At 46.9% G+C, this 18,392-nt stretch overlaps 1 protein-coding gene across 2 annotated transcripts; it reads left to right on the top strand.

The window, feature by feature from the left end:
* Positions 1-276: 276 nt before the first annotated feature.
* Positions 277-18,173, top strand: Cxcr5 (C-X-C motif chemokine receptor 5). 2 transcript variants are annotated; one of them, XM_074066598.1, is made up of 2 exons: positions 277-448; positions 10,452-18,173. In XM_074066598.1, the coding sequence occupies exons 1-2, from the start codon at positions 395-397 to the stop codon at positions 11,517-11,519; spliced, it is 1,122 nt and encodes a 373-aa protein (XP_073922699.1). In that variant the 5' UTR covers positions 277-394; the 3' UTR covers positions 11,520-18,173. The 2 variants fall into 2 exon arrangements, with proteins under 2 accessions (XP_073922699.1, XP_073922697.1); XM_074066596.1 differs by having other exon boundaries at positions 10,449-18,173.
* The last annotated feature ends 219 nt before the right edge of the window (positions 18,174-18,392 follow it).

Raw genomic sequence — 18,392 nt, 5'->3', positions numbered from 1 at the left:
CTGTCTGCTTTCTATGGGAAATTTCCCTCACCCGTTTTCCTTATAAGACCGGCATCCCTTATGGAGGTCAGGGGGCAGAAGTGAGGGGCTGTCTTCATATCACTCCAAGCCCTAGATGAGACAACAGTTGCCAGGAAAGACACTGAAATGCTTGACTAGCACTGATGCTGTGGGGGATTTTCCCTTTTTCTTCAAAAAAAAAAAACAGAAAAGACCCAGTGGAAAAAAAATGATGAGTTGTAAGGCAGGCAGCAGGTCCTACGCAGACCCAGGAGACAGTGCGCTGCTCATTTGTTTAAATTCGCAGCTGACGCTTGCCACCTCTCTATAGGCAGCAGACGCAGAACCTCTCAGCATCAGATGGTGACCAGTCTGGTGACTTACAGCTACAGCCATGAACTACCCCCTCACCTTGGACATGGAGCAGCTCATAAACCTGGAGGACCTGGTGAGTAGGAACAGGTGGCTCCCCTTTGCCCAGGCCCTGCTTGGACTTCTAAATATTCTACATCAAGGGAGAAAGGACAGCTTGGAAGTCCCCTCCTGCTGTGGATGGGTAGAATCTAGACAGGCACACTGGCCGCTGCCTTTTAGGGTTTTATTTCCCATCCTAGCCGATAAGTAAAGCTGTTGCCCTTAAAAGACATCTGTCAGAGGGAGATAGAAGACATGGGTTCAAACTCTGCATCCTCCCATGACTTGATGTATGTGTGTGACTGAGAACACAGTACTTTGCCACTCTGTTCTTCAGCATGGGAGCCTTTCTGTATCTCTTAGTGTTGAAATAAAGGACTAGACAGAACAGTACTTTGGAGATTTTCTTAACGTCAGGAGGCTGGAATCACTTGCCAATCAATCAACCTAGGTGTTCATCTCTTGCCGTGTGCTTATATAGTCAGGGCATGGCATTCTGTGTTGGATAGAGAAGTTGAAAACCTGCTCTTTGCCCTCAAATAGCTTATGGTTCAGCCAAGAAGAAACTAATCACTCACTGGAATGTATTATGACTATGTGCTAGACAGAGGAAGCCTGAGGCCAGATGATCTCAAGGAAGATGATCCAGGTAGGCCAGAGTCAGGGAGCAGGGGATGCTAAATTGGTGAGGGAGCCTTGTGTCAGTCATGAGTATGTCATAGAGCTTGTCATAGCCTCCCGCCAAGGACTGGAGTCTCTAGAAATGATATACTCTTAAAAGGTTTCTTGGGTGGGCTAAAAAAATGGTTCTTAATACCACTCCCTGCCACCCACAAGTGAAGCATAGTGGTTCGGTTAATTTGGTTATCACTGGACTCCCAAAGGATCTGTGGGGGTGGGGAACAGCTCAGCCGGAGGACCCAGGGCTCCAGGATGCAGGCAGCAGAGGACTAGTTAAGGTTTGTTGGAAACTTCCTTGTGGTCCTTCTCTGGGGAAAGGACTTCTCTCTGAGCTGCATTCTGGAATAGGACATGAAAGATCCAGGCACTGCCTCTACAGCTCTACTGACCCAAATTCACTCTGAGGTATTGCCCAGCTCCCTCAGCACCCTAGTGGCAGGAATCTATTTTATAGCTCTACCCACTGTGTTTCAGACTTTCTGGGAGAAGCTGCCTTTCTTATGCCCAGTCCCAGACAGGGGAGTGTCAGTGGGATATGAGTAGAAGTGAGTGAGGTTTTACTATACAAAGTCTGACTTCTCTGATCCCATCCCAGTTAAAGTCAAACCATCTATGTAATCCATCCATCTAACCAGGGCCTGCTGCATGGCTTGAGGATACAAAACAAAATGAAAATGCAGGACCCTTTGCTAAAACAGTATTAAGAATCTCAGCTGGGTGCCAGTGGCTCATACCTGTATCCCTACCTACTTGGGAGGCTGAGATCAAGAGGATCACAATTTAAGGCCATCCCTGGCAAATAGTTCATGAGGCTCCATCTCCAAAATAACCAGAGCAAACATGAACTCAACCCGTAGAGTACCTGTTTTGCAAGTGCCAAGCCCTGAGTTCAAACCCCAGTCCCATTAAAAAAAAAAAAAGAATTTCAAAGCTGGGTGAAGTGGTGCATACCTGTAATCCCAATACTCAAGAAACTGCGGCAGGAGGATCAAAAGTTCCAGGCCAGCCTGGGCTACACCCTGAGACCCTATCTTAAACAACAACAATTGCAAAAAGAATTTAAAAATGGCAACAGCAGAGCATGAAACCAAGGTAAGGTCCTTCTAAGTGCAGGCCACGTGACTGCCCAGGTTGCACCCTCATGGCACCAGTCCTGAGTCTAATTGCAGTATCTGAGCTGGACCCCAAATCAGACTAAAACCTCAGTGCCCTACAAAGCAACATGCTCCCACCCTGGTCCCTTGTCTCCATCACTGGCTACACCTGATTAGGTTAGTGGGTATCTTCTCCCTGCAGCTTCAAGATGACCACGAGCCCTGACCCAGTTGGATGCCTTAGTAACCACCTGCAGACCTGGCCGTCCCTGGTTTCTGAGAAACCTCAAGCGTTTCCCCTAACTGCACACCTCATGTCACTGTGTGACCTACTAGAGACAGGTGGTAGCAGGGGGCAGAGGGACAGCAGGACATGTTCCATGTCATGAAGAAAGCCTACATGCTATGAAAAAGACCTAGCAACTTGCTTTTTATCACACTTCAAACCAGTGGTCATCAGTTAGGATTCTGGAGACCTTCTCCAGGTCCTGCCTTCACCTACCTCCCACACACTCTCTGTCTTCAGAACTATTGCCTGGAGTCTGTCTCCTTGCACCTCAACCTCTCCCTTCAGGTCCATGAGGGGCACTGGCAAACCACCCCATGGTGTTATAACACAGAGACCCTGGGACGGCAGAGCTTGTAAGAGAGTCCTGCGTATAGGGGCTTCTCAAGAAGTAGCTTGACGTGCAATAACGGGGTTGAAACTCAAGGCCATGCATGTGTAGGCAAGCGCTCTACCACTGCTCCATTCCCAGGCCCCCAGTGAGTATTTCCTAACTTTGGTGTGGCTGAGGTCGTTTCTCACTGGAGTCTGCCCAGCTTCTTCTATTCCTTCCGCTTCCTATTTTCCTCCCTGCCCTTCTCCACACTGAGTACTGGTCCACTTTCCCAGATCACTAGGTTCTACACTTCAGTGAACAGAAATGGGTTTTTTTGGTCATAAGACAAGTGTTGGCCATCTTGTGTTCCCTTCATTCTCGTGAACTCTAAGATCAATGTTGGCCACTTAAAACACCTGCTCTCCTAAGAGAGCTAGTTCTCTTGAGTGTAGGATCTAAACAGAAAAAGTTTAGGTGCCTAAGAACCAGGAAGAAGAAAGAGTCAGATCCCCAGGGTTGACATGCTAGGGAGTCACCCTGCTGGGAAGGCAGGTCTAGGCAGACCTAGAGAAGAACCTTGACCAGAGAGAAAACTTCCTGTGGACAGAATCTGGGCTTGGGCTGGGGGAGATACACAGGCTGGTCATGAACTCCACCCCCATCCCTACCCTGCTCACCAGTCAGGAAAGAAAGCTACCACAGAGCAGAGCAGAGTTGGGCTTCTCCAACCCCTCCCCACTGATGATCACCACCACCATGACCTCAGTGTGACCAGAACATCATAGGCTACAAGGCCTGGTCACATGGACTGTCTCATTTCACCAAGTAAATGTGAAGAAGAGGAACCAAAACCAGCTAAGGCTGCTTCTGTGCTTTACCTAGGGGGAGAGAAGAATCCCTCACTTCAACCAGGTCAAAAGTCCCAGAGGAGCCCCAGTAAAGGAGGCCCCAATTGGGGCATGGCTGGAAGGTCAGGAATGAGGGGAGTCCTGAGACTAGCCTGGGCATGGGTCAGCACTGGGAAGAATCTAGGTTCTGGCACGTAAACCGCAGACTCCATTAGGAACTCTTGCTTTCCCTGGGGACACAGACTGTCTGATTCCACTCCTATGGCAGAATTAGCATACAAGAGTGACCATGTATTTGGAATGCAGAATCAGAATTAAGAATGAGTATTCTTTCAGAAATGATAGGGCAAAATATTTCAAATCAATACTATCACAGGAGATGGTTTTAAGAAGTTGCTAAGTGGGGAGTGCTGGTAGCTCATCCCTGTAATCGTAGCTACTCAAGGGACTGAGATTGGGAGGACTACAGTTCAGAGCCAGAGAAGGAAGGGGCTCCATCTCAACCAATAGCTGGGTGCAGTGATGTGCGTCTGTCATCATCATCCCAAGCTATGCAGAAGGCTGAGATGGGAAGGATTGCAGTTCAAGGCCGACCCCAGGCAAAAAGAAAAAGTTCAAAGTTCATGAGTTCCCATCTCAATAGAAAAAAAACTAGGCATGGTAGCACCTGCCTGTCATCCCAACTCCAGCAGGAAGCATAAAATAAGAGAATCATGGTCCAGGATGGCCTCAGCAAAAACAAAACAACAAACAAACAAACAAACAAAAAACCCAGCAAAACCCTATCTCCAAAATAACCAGAGCAAAAAAGGCAGGAGACAAAGTCCTGGGTTCAAACTAAGTACCACCACCAAAAGAAAAAAGAAAAAGAAAAGAATAAAGTTGCTAGGAGACACAGCTGCATGTGTGACTCTATCTCCAAAGTGCAAATAGATGTTGGCATGGAAGGTGGGATCCCTTTAAACCTAAAGATTTAGGGCAGAGGCAGAAATAGTTTAAAGTCTCCTCAGAACCACATCTGTAGTGATGCAATGCTCTTGATGGCCTAAACCTTTTGGAAGAGATGAAAGAGGGGTTGGCAGACTTGATCCTGAAAGAAGGGGAGGAGAGGGAGGAGATTGGACAAACTAGAGTCTCAGATGGTTTTTCAGAAGTGTAGGCCTTCAGAAGTAAGAGTGAGGTGAGAGGTACACACCTTCACCCACACCCATAGCCCAATCCCATTGGTACAGACCCCGCGCTGCTCAAGCCTCTGAAGGCTACAATGAGAGATGTACTAACCGGCCTGGATTCTCGGCTCCTGACTCGTGCCTGGGAATATCCACACAGGGACATAAAAGGAGATGGAGCCTGTGTGGTCCCTGTGGCCTGGGCGAAGATCGGCTTCTATGGGTAGGTGCTTTCGAAGCCAGCATGACTCAGGCCTGGGAGTCCTGGGGTTGGGCCTGGGTGAGCCATCATGCACTGAGCAGACAGCCCTTCCCCCTCCTTGGGGCTAGGAAGCAAAGTCAGACTGGGGCGTCACTGGCTGCAGGACAAGCTAGAGAAGCAAAGGCTCCTGGATGCCGGGCTAGACAAAGATCCTGCTGAGAGGCAGCTCAGCCTCCGCAGGGCTGACAGAGAGTCAGAGCAGTGGGACTCCTGAGCAGAAGGCATTTAAAGGCAGGGTCCAGCCTCCTCCCCAGAGTGAGAATCTCTTCCACACACTTGGGCTCAAACATTCCTCCCCCTCCCAATGGCCTATGCCCATTGTTGGATAGTTGTTCCTGTTAGAAAGTTGTCCCTCTGTTGGCTGCAATTCCACCCCCTTCACTTCTTCCTTTCCTCCTGGTCTTTCCTGTGGAGACTCAGTCAGGGTCCATTTCTGTCCTCTTGCCCTAGTGGCTTTCTCCAATGTGTGAAGACAGCACTCACAGACCCCAGTCTTCTCTTGCTTAGACTCACTCCCTAGACCAGGAAATTCCTTCCAGGGCAGAGTGGCTACCCTTGCCTAGACTAACCAAACTGGGCTGGTTTCTAACTGCCCACTGCAAGCCTCTGTTCACCCAGAGGAAGGTTAACTAAAGGCACACTTCTTTCTGGTGACTTCTTGTAAGCTTTCAGTCAACAAACTCCCCAGTCTTTTTTCTCACAACCTACTGTCATCCCTGACTTGTCCCCAGCCCAGACAGTTGATATTTGTATGTGATTATATTTGGTTTATTTTATTTTATTTTGTGTTGTATTTTGGGCTACCTTAGGGTTTGAACTCAGGGCTTCATGCTTGCAAGATTACTTGAGTCATGCCTCCAGCCCTTTTTGCTCTGCTTATTTTGGAGATAGGTTCTTCCTGTTTGCCAGGCCAGCCTAGACGATGATCCTCCTATTTTATGCTTCCTGCTGTAACTGGGATGACAGGCACACATCAGCTTTTTTTCTTTGAGATGGGGGTCTTGAAAACTTTCTTTGACCTGACTAGCCTGAAACATTGATCCTCTCCATCTCAGCCTCCCAAGTAGCAAGGATTACAGGCATGAGCCACCAGCACCCTGCATATGTACTTGTTTTTGAGATAGAGTCTTGGTGTGTTGCCCAGGCTGGTCTCAAATTTATGGGCTCAAATTGATCCTCTTGCTTCCATCTCCTGAGTAACTGGGGCTACAGACGTGCACCACCACACCCAGTCTGTTAACGTCTTAAACCTCAGTCCAGATCTCTATTCCTCCCCTCAACCCCAATTCCATCTGGTGATTTGGGGTCCATGGTTCCAGCTCATGGGAACTCTGTTGTCTAAAGTGCCCCACAGCTGTGTTCCTATCTAAGGCAGGACTGAGAGTGCTAAAGAGGACAGAAAGGGGGAGAAATGACCCAAGCATTGTATGCACATATGAATAATAAAAAATAAATAAATAAATAAATAAATAATAAAGAGGACAGAAGTCAGAGTAGATCCCTAAGGAATACCCTGACCCCCCCCCCACACACACATACATACCATAAGCAAAGCAAATAGAAATTCATGCTGGCCGATGCAGTGCAGTCAGGAAGCCTGATTGTTTGGAGAAGTCACGTGGGGTCTGTGACTCAGTTATCCGGGGAAGGGCCCTGGTCTTACATGGAAGGAAAGAGAAGAAGAACATCTGTGGATCCCACCATGGGCAGAGCACATTGCATCCTTTCGTGGCATCCTCTTCTCCCCACCCCTAACAGCAAGCTGCTGTGCGAGCCTTACTCCTGCCCGAGTGCTCACTGCAATTTTCTAACTAGATTGACGTCACGTTTTCTCACCTGCTTTGGGGCCTGAGTCCCTGCCTTCTGTGCTCTGCTGGGTGCCTGCCTATACCATGTGCTGGTGTATTCCCATCTGGGCGCACGTCTGCGTCTATACAGGGTGCACATGAGGACCTCGGGTTTCTGCTGCTTTCTATGGCAAGAACAAGTGAGCTGCTCATCCAGCCACTGGTACTGTGCTCCCTCTGACAGGAGCCTAGACAGGCAGCCATCAGCACCTCCTGTTCCACAGCACTCAGGATTTCTGAGTTCTCACCTTCCCTCCCGGCCAGGGCCAACCTTGCTTAATTGACCCTCTCCATGGTTTTACGTGTGTGCTGGGGGGGTGGGGGTGCCCAAACTCCTGTGTGTGGGAAGTGGCTTTAACACATGCCACTCCTGAGCCTCCAAAACATCTGTTTGACACCTCCTGCTGATGTGTTCCAAACCAGCTTCTTCTCATCTTCCCCCCTCTCTCAGCACTTTGCTAAACCAATTGGCAAGGAGGAAGAGACTCCCCTCCCTTTAAACCTGAGTTCTAAGAAATAGAGTCCCCAGGGAGATGGCCTGCAGGGTTGACTTTAAATGGGCAACAGGCCGATCAGCTAGATGCTTTGGAGGGTGAGAATTTGAGCAGGTCTCATGAAGGGCCTTTGAGCCAGACAAGCTGGCTCCTCTGGGCAATGGAGCAGCCAGACTCCAGCTGCTGCCAAGGTGGGTGGAGTCCAGCCCCACAAACCAGCCCCAGATACTGCATTTGCTCCTCCCTCTGCCTAAAGCCTGGGCTGGACCTGGGGACTGCTCACCCCACTGTTTCCTCTTGGCCACCTGCTGAATTGCCACAAGAGTCAATGGTATTCAATACTCTATTGGAAATAGCCCCCCATAGGGAGAGAACCCAAGGTAAGGGGCAAGAGTGGGAATTACAGAAGATATGAAGAAGGTGAGTCCCTCTGCTGAGCTCCAGGCAGGTTCAAGTCTAATTTCAAGTGGAAGGAGCTAAGAATGATGTAGAAAGGTGAGATTGACTTGGACCTTGACGAAATGACAAGAATTAGATAGGCAAACCTGAGAAGATAGGCCTGCCAAGCCAAAGGAAGAGTTTGAGCAAAGGTTTGGCGACACGAAGATGTGGGGTGTTGGGGGTGGGCAGCTGGTAGAATGGTATTCCTGGGGCACAGGGTGCCTAAATCAGTGAAGTAGAAGATAAGGCTTGGCAGGTCAAAGGAGGATGCATATTGGAGAAATTTAAAGGCCCTCTCAGGAATGTAGACACCACCACCACACAGGCCATAGCTTTCAAATGAAAATAGAACCATCTTCTTAAGCAAAGACCTATGTGTTTTTGACCACACAGTCAACAGTGAAGAGCTCTGGTTTAAAAGATTGAAGGAGAGTCTGGAGCCCCACCCCCAAGGAACCCTGTGACACACACACAATCCTGGGCACTCATGCTGCATGTGATGCCCTGCAATTGGTTCTAAAATTGAGCAATGTATGTTAAAGTCTTCCCTAATAGGACATGCCATAAACCTCATTTTCTTCTAAGCACCCACTATATCCTACTGTGTGAAGCAGAGTTTGGTTTACTCTATTCTACTCATGAACTTTATCCTGAAAATGATTTTTTTTTTCTTATAAGGACTTTGCTATTAAGTGTGAATTTGGTTGGGGAGGAGACAAAGAGAAAAGAAAACTACTTCTTACAGGTGATGGGGAACCAGTAAAGGTCTGTAAGCAGGGCAGTGATGTAATGGGGTGTGTTGCGTCACTGTTTTTGTTGTTGTTTTAGATGGAGTCTCCCTGTGTTGCTAGTTGGTCTCAAACTTTTGGACTCAAGCTGTCTGTCAGCTGGACTACTGGCATGTGCCACAGAACCCAGCTGGGATTTGGATATGAGAAAGCTTACCCTGTCCTCCATGCAGGAAGTAGACAGGAGTGCAAAAGTTGGTAGGAAAGGGACCCATGGAGAGACAGGAGTCCTGAGTATAGGGTGAAGAAGGGCTGGACAGAGGTGATGGAAGAGGGGTTGGTTACTGGAGGGGCTGATAGATAGCTTTGCCATTGCATCAGTGCATCCCCCAGATCCCTGCTCATTGAAGGGACCAAAGGAGAGACCAGGTAGAAAATGGGTTTGCCTACCACTGGGAGTGAGTGTGTGACTCACAACTGGGGTCCCTTGGTGGCAAGAAAGCTCTGTGATAGCCAGTGAACACACCCACTGCTTGCAAGAGACCCTCTCTGTCCTGAAAGGAGGGCAGCATGAAACCACCCAGAGCCCCAGGACACAGTACCCTCTTCTGTCCTCTGCCTTCCTGAGGTTCATCATTTCTAGAGTTCCCCTTTGAGCCCATGAAAGTCGGGTATAATCAGTTTTGCATTGCACGGGGAGGGGGTTGCTCAAGGGAGGAAGGGAAGTACAGAGCAGAGAGGTGAGGAGGAGCAGGTGCAGGGCAGCTGTGAGTGAAAGGTATGAAAACAGGCACCATGTCTTCCTCTGCGGTTAGCTGGGTAAACAACCTGAGCCCTGGGGTGGTGAGGGGGAGGGTGATGGAGAGTAGAGGGGGATGAGGAGGAGGGAACTTCCAGAGACACAGCAGGCACACCCCCTTCACTCTGATCAGGCTCCCTCCCTCCCCTGTGCCTGCTCTCCTGTATGTACCTCATTTCCTTCTGCTTCTTTTTGGCTTCTGGGCTTTGTACTACTGGGCTCCCCTTGCCTAGGGAGTTTGCTAGGGATGAGAAGTAGTAGGGAGCACTGTACCTGTCCCTCTCCCTCCAGCCTTTAGGGGGAAGCCCAGGCAGTGCTGCTCAGTGGGGGGGACCCTTGGCCCTGAGGCAGGTAAATGTGGGTTTAAAGGAGCCTGGCCTTAGCAATACGCATTGTAAAATAAAAGTAATATTACATGCACTGAGCTTTCCACAGCTTCAATGACAGTGAAGATAGTTGGGGACGAATCAAAAAAAGTCAGCAGGCTATATCAGCAGCCTCCTGTTCCCTCTCCAAAGTGGGATCCTTGGTTTTAGTACCTGCTATTCTGTTCAGAATGAGAGCAGATGGCTCCCTGCCTAGCCAGATCCAGTTCCCCAAAGGCAATCCTGACTCTAGTTCCCAAGCTTGCAGCTTTCCATACCTCAGGACACAGAGATGCAAAGTCACTCACATGTTCACAGCCCTTCAGAGCTCACAAAGCACGTCCACACCATACAGTTCCTTTTATCCTCATCACTACCCTATGAGCCACTGGCTCCATTTATGGACAAAAAACTGAAGTTGTGGGCTGGGGAGGTGGCTCAGTGGTAGAGCACTTGCCTAATGTGCAAGGGCTCTGGATCCATCCCTCAAATGGGGTGGTGGAGGGGGGGAGGTGGAGTTGGAAAAGACAGAGTGATTTGTTCAAGGACACACCAAAAGAAATGGGAGTTTGGTCAGTGTCTCCATACAGGAGTTCAAGGACAAAAGCAGTTACACTGGAGGGATAGGAAAAACCTACAGGGGGTTAGGTTTCCTCTCAGAGAGGGGGTCCTCATTTCTTCATCCTCCTGTCTTCTTGTCCTAGCAGTACAGAGACTTGGCCAACTACAGTGACAATACTGAGAACTCCCTACTGGAAAGTCACTTCTGCTCCACAGTGGAGGGGCCGCTACTGACCTCCTTCAAGGCTGTGTTCATGCCTGTGGCCTACAGCCTCATCTTCCTCCTGGGATTAATGGGCAATGTCCTAGTGCTGGTGATCCTGGTGAGGCACCGGCAGACACGAAGCTCCACCGAGACCTTCCTGTTCCACCTGGCAGTGGCCGATCTCCTACTAGTCTTCATCCTGCCCTTTGCTGTGGCCGAGGGCTCTGTGGGCTGGGTCCTGGGGACCTCACTCTGCAAAATTGTGATTGCTTTGCACAAGATCAACTTCTACTGCAGCAGCCTGCTGCTGGCCTGCATCGCTGTGGACCGCTATCTGGCCATTGTCCACGCTGTCCATGCCTACCGCCATCGCCGCCTCCTCTCCATCCACATCACCTGCTCGACCATCTGGGTGGCGGGCTTCCTCTTTGCCCTCCCAGAGGTTCTCTTTGCCAAGGTCAGCCAACCCCACAGCAACGACTCCCTGCCACGCTGCACCTTCTCCCAAGAGAATCAAGCCGAAACCAGAGCCTGGTTTACCTCACGCTTCCTCTACCATGTTGGAGGCTTCCTGCTGCCAATGCTGGTAATGGGCTGGTGCTATGTAGGGGTCGTGCATAGGCTGTGCCAGGCCCAGCGGCGCCCTCAGCGGCAGAAGGCAGTCAGAGTGGCCATCCTGGTGACGAGCGTCTTCTTTCTTTGCTGGTCACCCTACCACATCGTCATCTTCCTGGACACCCTGGCAAGGCTGAAGGCTGTGGCCAACAGCTGTGAGCTGAATGGGTATCTCCCCGTGGTCATCACCATGTGTGAGTTTGTGGGCCTGGCCCACTGCTGCCTCAACCCCATGCTCTACACCTTCGCTGGTGTAAAGTTCCGGAGTGACCTGTCTCGGCTTCTGACCAAGCTGGGCTGTGCCGGTCCCGCCTCCCTGTGCCAGCTCTTCCCTAGCTGGCGCAAGAGCAGTCTCTCTGAGTCAGAGAATGCCACCTCCCTCACCACCTTTTAAGTCCCAGTGTCCCCATTTTCTTTCCGCTTTCCTTGAAGCATTCAGTGATGCTGGAAGCCTTTCCAAGCAGGAGTTTAACAGTTCTTTGCCCAGCACCCTTGTGTGGGACAGCCAGGTGAACCAGTCCTCTCTCTAGGATGTCTTGCTGCTCTTCTGCCAGTCCTTGGGCAAGGCTGGAGCTCACGGAGGGGAAAGTAGCCCAAAGACAAAGCAAAGGATATCTGTACCCACCTGCGTCACTTTTGGGCTAAAAGGACTCCTCCACACACCTTCTCTCACCCTACCCAGCCAAAGCTCTGGCCATGGGGAAAGTCAGTGACCTCCCAGAATACACTCCATCATCTTAAAGCCACAGCTCCCCACCTCTCCTTCTACACACTTGTCAAGTGAAGCCAGGAGAAGCCAGGCACCAGGAGATGAGTGGCGGTTAAGGCTGAGAGGTGGCCAGCTGGAAGCAGAGTGTGACCTTGACAATGTGGCCTCAGTTCCTTAAACACAGACATTCTGCCAGGCCCCCCCAACCTTGCAGCTGCCTTGACTAACCAGGACCAATTCATTTTAGGTAACTGCCCCTGGCTCCATCCAAACCAGGGTCAGCCCCATGGACAGGGTCCAGCTAGTCGACCCTGGATGGAGGGGAGAGATGGAATCGGTTCCGGGCAGCTGCTGGGTCAGTTGCATGTTACCAGGTCCTGGACTGTACACTGAGGACAGATTCCAGGTGCCCTTGGAGGAAGAGCTAGGGGCAAACCAGCTGGAGAGGAACCTGTTAAAGGAATGGAAGGCTCCCCATCGCCCAAGCTGTCTTCTCTGCCCAGGAACCAGACGGAAGTGGGTAGGAAGTTCCCAAGGTGGGCGAGGAGAGGCAGGATCCGGGGCCATGTGGGTTCTGGGCACTGATGGGGAAGGAGGCAGACTTGTCTCTCCCTACCCCACTTCCTCACCAGCCTCAGAGCCTGTGGAAACTGCAGCAGTAGAGGGAGCACTAAGTTGAGTCTGGATGGAGAGGAGACCACTGGGAGAAAAGACTGTCTGGAAGTGTAAGAGGCACTCAAACTGCATTAGTTGAAAAAACACTGACTCCTTCTTGGGCACAGAAATTAAGTCATAGGAGAGGAAAAGCATGGCATCTCTCCTCCATTTTTTCCCCTCGTATTATTAATGTCTGCAAATTCAAAAATAAAATAAAAACCCCATGTCACAATGGATTTTTTTTTTTCACATAATGGATTTTTAGAAAAATTATTACTGTGCTGGGTGGGTGGTGGGTATACATTGTGACATTTACAAAAGTTCTTACAATATATCAAATATATCATACCTGAATTCACCCTCTCCACCATTCTGCTTTATCCCTCCTCCCCCACTCCTGGAACAGTTTCAACAGGCATCATTTTTCCATTTGCATACGTATGCACATAGTATTTGCACCATATTCACCTTCCCACACTCTTTCCCTACCTCCTCCCCCCCTCCCACTGGTACCAATCACCCAGACAGGACCTGCTCAGCCTTCCTGTTCTCTGATTTTGTAAAAGGAAAAAATAATGTTTTGTTTGTTTAAGATAACTACACAGGGAGTTTCCCTGTGACATTTCCATATATAATGTATTATAACCTGAATTGGTTCGTCTTTTTTTTCTTCTTCTTCTTCTTTTTACTTTAGTCCCCTTCTTAGGATGATTTCAACAGGTTTTAACATTCTATATTCATTCTTGTAGGAAGAGTACATCAACTGTATTCACCTTCATAATCTCCTTCTTTTACTCTCTCCTCCGTTTTTGGGCTGAGTGCTTACTCTGCCTCTTCCCACGGCATGTCCTGAGCCCTCTCTTTCACCGGGCCTCTTTATTTGGCATGTAAGGATGGTAGCCAGACCTGGCATATGAAATCTCAGGTGTTTGGGCCTTGGGTCCAAAACTCTGGTTTCGGCTTTGGTGAGCCGTGCCAGGAGAAAATTCCTCTTCTAGGTGCTAGCCACCCGCAGTTAGTCGACCTTGAGAGGAAAGATGGAGTCGGTTTCGCATCTGCTGGAATTACTTTTATTTCAAGGACCTTTTCTCAACCTTCCACTTCAGCCAGCATCGACTGCTTTTTCACCACTGCTCAGTGAAGCAGAGAAACGAGTGGACCTTGAGTTTCAGGCCTTTTTCGTGGGACCTTTGACAGCCTCTCCAATAGTTTCTTTTCATTTGTACAGGCCTTGTATTTTGACAAGAAATTGGTAATTTTGTGGTCTTTGTCTTGTTCCTCTGTCATTTGAGCTCTTTTTGGCTATTCGAGGCTTAGGTCACTTGTGTTTGTAGACAGAGAAACTGTTTACAAACATTTTGCAGAACCAAGTAGTAAAGGAGCAACACAAGGAATGAGGACCAGGGTGTGTGGGAGATCTCTTTTGCAATTTGTGTAACCATGGGAAATACTAAGTCTATACCAGCTTAAGAATGAAAAGCACTAAGTCCATCTTGCCCTCCAGGGAGAATTCTGACTATTCTACTAAGGAAAAAAAGACAATTTCTAAGAGTGCAGTCTGAATTAATGCAATTGTTTTTTGCATCATTGTGTATTTTGACGCAAAATTTTGTGTGTGTGTATGTGTGTGTGTGTGTGTATTTTGTGTGTGTGTCTATTATTGCATGTCTAGGATGATTGGTTTATTAGAGGCTAAAATTCTGACAGTTGTGGCAACCGTTTTATTAGAAACTGAGGCTGACTCGTGTCTGGTGTTTACTCTTCCTTCAGCTATTAAGCCTCCTAAAAATGAGGTTTGTTCCTAAAAGAACAGCATGGGGCACATCTCAATCTGCTGCTGGAATCTCAGGAAATAACTGGCCAACACATTTGTGGCCACCAGATTAATTTTTGCATCTTCCTGAGCTCTTAAAACTATGCGCACTTAAATTGACATTTGTGGCATGCCTAATTTAGAACATTTTTGCATATTCATGTATGTGTATGTGACCATCATTAGGATGATTCTTATTGTGGACTTAATGTAAAGGAACTTCTGTTCTCCTCTCTCCCCCACCTTTCACTGCCATTTTAAGAAAAACAGTTTTGTTTTTTTTTTTCTTCAAATTCTTTTTTCAATCAAGTCTAACTAAAACACAGGCATTCGAGAATTTATCTTCTGACTTAGGAATGAAGAAAAGGACTGTGTGGACAGTAATCTTAGTCTATTTCATTTTGTCCTAAGGGTAGTTTATATTCAACTTTCTTTTTTAATTGGATCTATTAACAAATGTGTTTTAGTAAATTGCTTATTGTATAGAGAAACAGTTTAAGATTGCGTTTCTTCCTAGGTCTATATTAAAATATAAGTCTAAGAGAGCATTTTATTTTATTATATTGGGAAAAGAAACACCTTTGTCTAAATTTAAAATTTTGTAAAAGTTATTTCAAAGTGCAAAATTAGAAGAGTCTTATGTTTATGTATGTAATTAAGTCAGCTATAATTTAAAAGTTGCCTAAAAACTTTTCTAAGGTCAAAGTTTAATGTACTGAGTAAAACTAGAACCTAATTGTCTTTATGTCTAAAATAACATGGCTATCTTAATATTGTTGTACTCTTAGTAACGTTTATAAAAGACTGTCTTAAAGAGAACATTTTCCTAAAAATAATTGCTAGTGTCTTCTGCTGCTCTTGTCAGATTTTTGACTGCTTAGGAAATTAACCTTAACTACATCAGGGTTCACTTAAGTAAAATCTTAAATCTTGTAAAATCTCTTAAATGACCACCTTATATCTATGTGATAAAACAACTTATTTTAAGTAATTCTAACACAATTAGTGCACCATAGATCTGTGACTAAAAGTATGTAGAGCTGTGCTAGATTCAAAATATTGTGCAAACATGCAGAGTTAAAAAAGTGTGAGTTTAAGTACATGTAAAATAACCAACTCAGACTCTCTTTTTATCCAAATGCATTGCATCTAAACCTCTGGCATACAAGAATGGTCAATGAAACTGTTAGCATTACTGCTGTTTGTAATTAGTAATATTCAGGAAAAACCTGCCATTTGGGCAATTCTGCTATTTAAAATCTGGCCTACAATTATCTATCTTAACCAAGTAAGTATTATTGTGTATACGAGACACATTTGTACATTAAAAAATAAGGCTATTTGAGATCTCTAGTACAGTCTCCCTAACTTGTAAAAGATCTAAATTTTTGACTTTTTGTCAGGGCTGTACACATGTTAACTTACCTAGCCAAAAATCCTAAATTTTACTCTAAAGGAAAAAAAAAAAAGCTAAATTAACATAAATATCTGACATCTGTGTAGTGATGCTAATTGTTGTAATATATTTATACTCCCCGAATATATAAGCCTCCAGAAATGCAAAGCTTAGGAAGAAACTTTGCCATGTAGATGTTCTCCAAATTAAAATTTTTAGTGATGCTAGATTTTGCAGGCTTGTGTCCGCGTGTTCCTAATTGTAACAAGGAGCACTTAGTGTTGCTGTGGTAATGCTGTCAGTCATAATTATTTTCCTAAAATGCTGTCTTCAATGGAAATAACTAGATGTTCTGACAACTGCTAAATTGCTTTTCAGTATTTTAACCATGCCTATTCTATGTCTTGTCATTAGCGGTCTGGGTCCTTCTCTGGAGCATTTGCAATCAAACCCATGGAACTCAAACAAGTAACAAGTACTTGTCTGTCAGTCTTTTAAATATTTGCTTTTGTTAGCTTTTTTGTATTTTTCTTGTGAAACTTTTAACTACAGTCTCTTGGCTTTTTTTTTTTTCCGAGTAGGGTCTCAAGAACTAATTGTCTCAGGCTGGCTTTGAACCACAAACCTCCTGATCTCTGCCACCTGAGTAGCTAGGATTACACTAGCTGTAGCCACTGGTACCTAGCTGTCTGTTGGCATTTTTAAGATGTCAAGACATCATGTATAGGACAGAAAAAAATTAAAAATGGGTGCCAGCCTAAGGGTCACTTCTTCTAAAACCTCTCGGTTGCTTATAATTTGGCCAAAAAGGTCTTACTGACACTGACTCCCCCCTAAACTTCCTGTTGCTTCCCCTTCAACATGGGATCAGATCATCTGGAAAAGAGTTAGTCCTGGCAATAAGGGACTTCCATTAACCAGAATGGTTAATTAGCAGAATCTTCAAAAAAAAAAACTCTTCAGACAAGAAGGGAAAGAGTTCACAATCCAGATGGAATCACCTGTGGCAGACCTTCAAAAATTTACTAAATCTAAGAGGTTTTGAAAAAGTGATCTTATACATGGCTACCAGACATTCGAGCCCTTACAGGCACCTCCGACAGAAGGTAAACTCATATTTTTGGCCAAGGCCTTCTGTTTAAGTAGAGACAAAAATGACTGCTTCATAATAATGTTTCTAGTTTTATTAGATTTAAGCAACAAGTACTTTTGACTTTACTGTCAGCTACTTGTCCCCTTCTCCTGTACTAATTTATCACTGGCCAAGAAACCCAAATTCCCTCAAGATTGAGGAATGTTCAAACATAAGGGGGCAATTGTAAGAAGAGCTCAAACTGCTTTAGCTGAAAAGCACTGACTCCTTCTTGGGCCCAAGAATTAACTAAAAGCAGGAGAAAAGCATGGCATGTCATCCATTTTATATCTGTCTTTGCTCTAAGCCATTCTCTGCAGTCACCTTGCAACCTCCTCGGAATCAAGGAAGGAAAGGAATGATCAGTAACAACTTTTTGAGAAGGAACCAAAACTACCTGCAACAGTAGATTCTCCCTTGGATGGACCACCTGCCTGGCTCCAGATAACAACTCGGGAACCTCTCCCAGAACCCTTGGACTGAGATAACGGGTCAACCAGAACACGCCTTTGACTGGGACTGTTTAACTATGCATACTTTTCTCCCTACCTCCAGTTCTTTTGTCTACTTAAACCTATAGCTCATGTCTGCATCCCAAAGATGGCTGAAGATGAACTGAGTGCTTACTCTGTCTCTTCCCACCGCCTGTCCCAAGCCATGTGATAAATTTCCTTTCTCTGCCTTCACCACGTCTCTTTTTTTGGCATTTAGGGGTGGTGGCCAGACCTGACATATGGAATCTCAGGAGTTTGGGCCTTGAGTCCAAAACTCTAGTTTCAATACAATGCTTTGGAAGTCTGTCATCCAGCTTCTCACCCAGGGGTTCACCTTAGGCAGGGCAGCGTGAGAAGACCTGGGTAGGGAAGTCCCCAGGCCCCAGTATCCTCCTAAGAGGATACTGCTCAGATGAAACCAGAGGAAGCTGCTCCGCGCTCTGGGGCCTGTCAGGCACTTCTGGGCTCTCCTTGCTCCTCCCAGCCTCTGTTCTTGGGGTGGGGGTGGCAGGGACCCCTGCACTTACTAAGGGCCCATCTGAACTGCCTGGCCCCACTCAAGTCAATCAGCCAAGCTCCCTGCAAGGCCTCCACTGGGGAAATTAGCACTGTGGCCCAGGGGGCTGTGCCCTCATTGCAGAATGACAGGGAAGCCCTAGGGTCCCGCTTTTTCTCCCAGCATCCAATAGCAAGCTGGGCAGTTGAAGAAGCCAGATACAGAAACAGAAAGGCAAAGAGTTTGGATTTTGAATTTTCTCTTTTTAATAAAAAGGCACCTATAAAACAGGTCAATACAGTACAGGCAGCACAGAGACCCCCGGAACAAGCCTAAAAATTGTTTCAAAATAAAAACCAAGATGTCTTCACATATTGTATTTATATATTTATATTTATATATATATATTTATATAATGGTACAAAATGGCTGGGGGTATGGCCATGGATGGAGGGAAGAAGGCTGGCCTGTGGAGTTCACCTTGGGAAGCTAGTGGCGGAGGTGGGACAAGAGGGGACTGGAGGGCATTGGGCTCTTTGCAGTCTGAGCCCTCTCCTTAGGGCAGGAAAC

This window comes from Castor canadensis, chromosome 2 (assembly GCF_047511655.1).
Source record: "Castor canadensis chromosome 2, mCasCan1.hap1v2, whole genome shotgun sequence".
NCBI lineage: Eukaryota > Metazoa > Chordata > Mammalia > Rodentia > Castoridae > Castor > Castor canadensis.
Note: the sequence above shows the minus strand (reverse complement) of the source record. Positions and strands in the feature narration are given on the sequence as shown.

Coding starts and splice junctions, on each gene's coding strand:
- Cxcr5 (XM_074066596.1), top strand. CDS start 395: ATGAACTACCCCCTCACCTTGGACATGGAGCAGCTCATAAACCTGGAG. Junction 449..10,448: donor TCATAAACCTGGAGGACCTG/GTGAGTAGGAAC, acceptor TTCTTGTCCTAG/CAGTACAGAGACTTGGCCAA.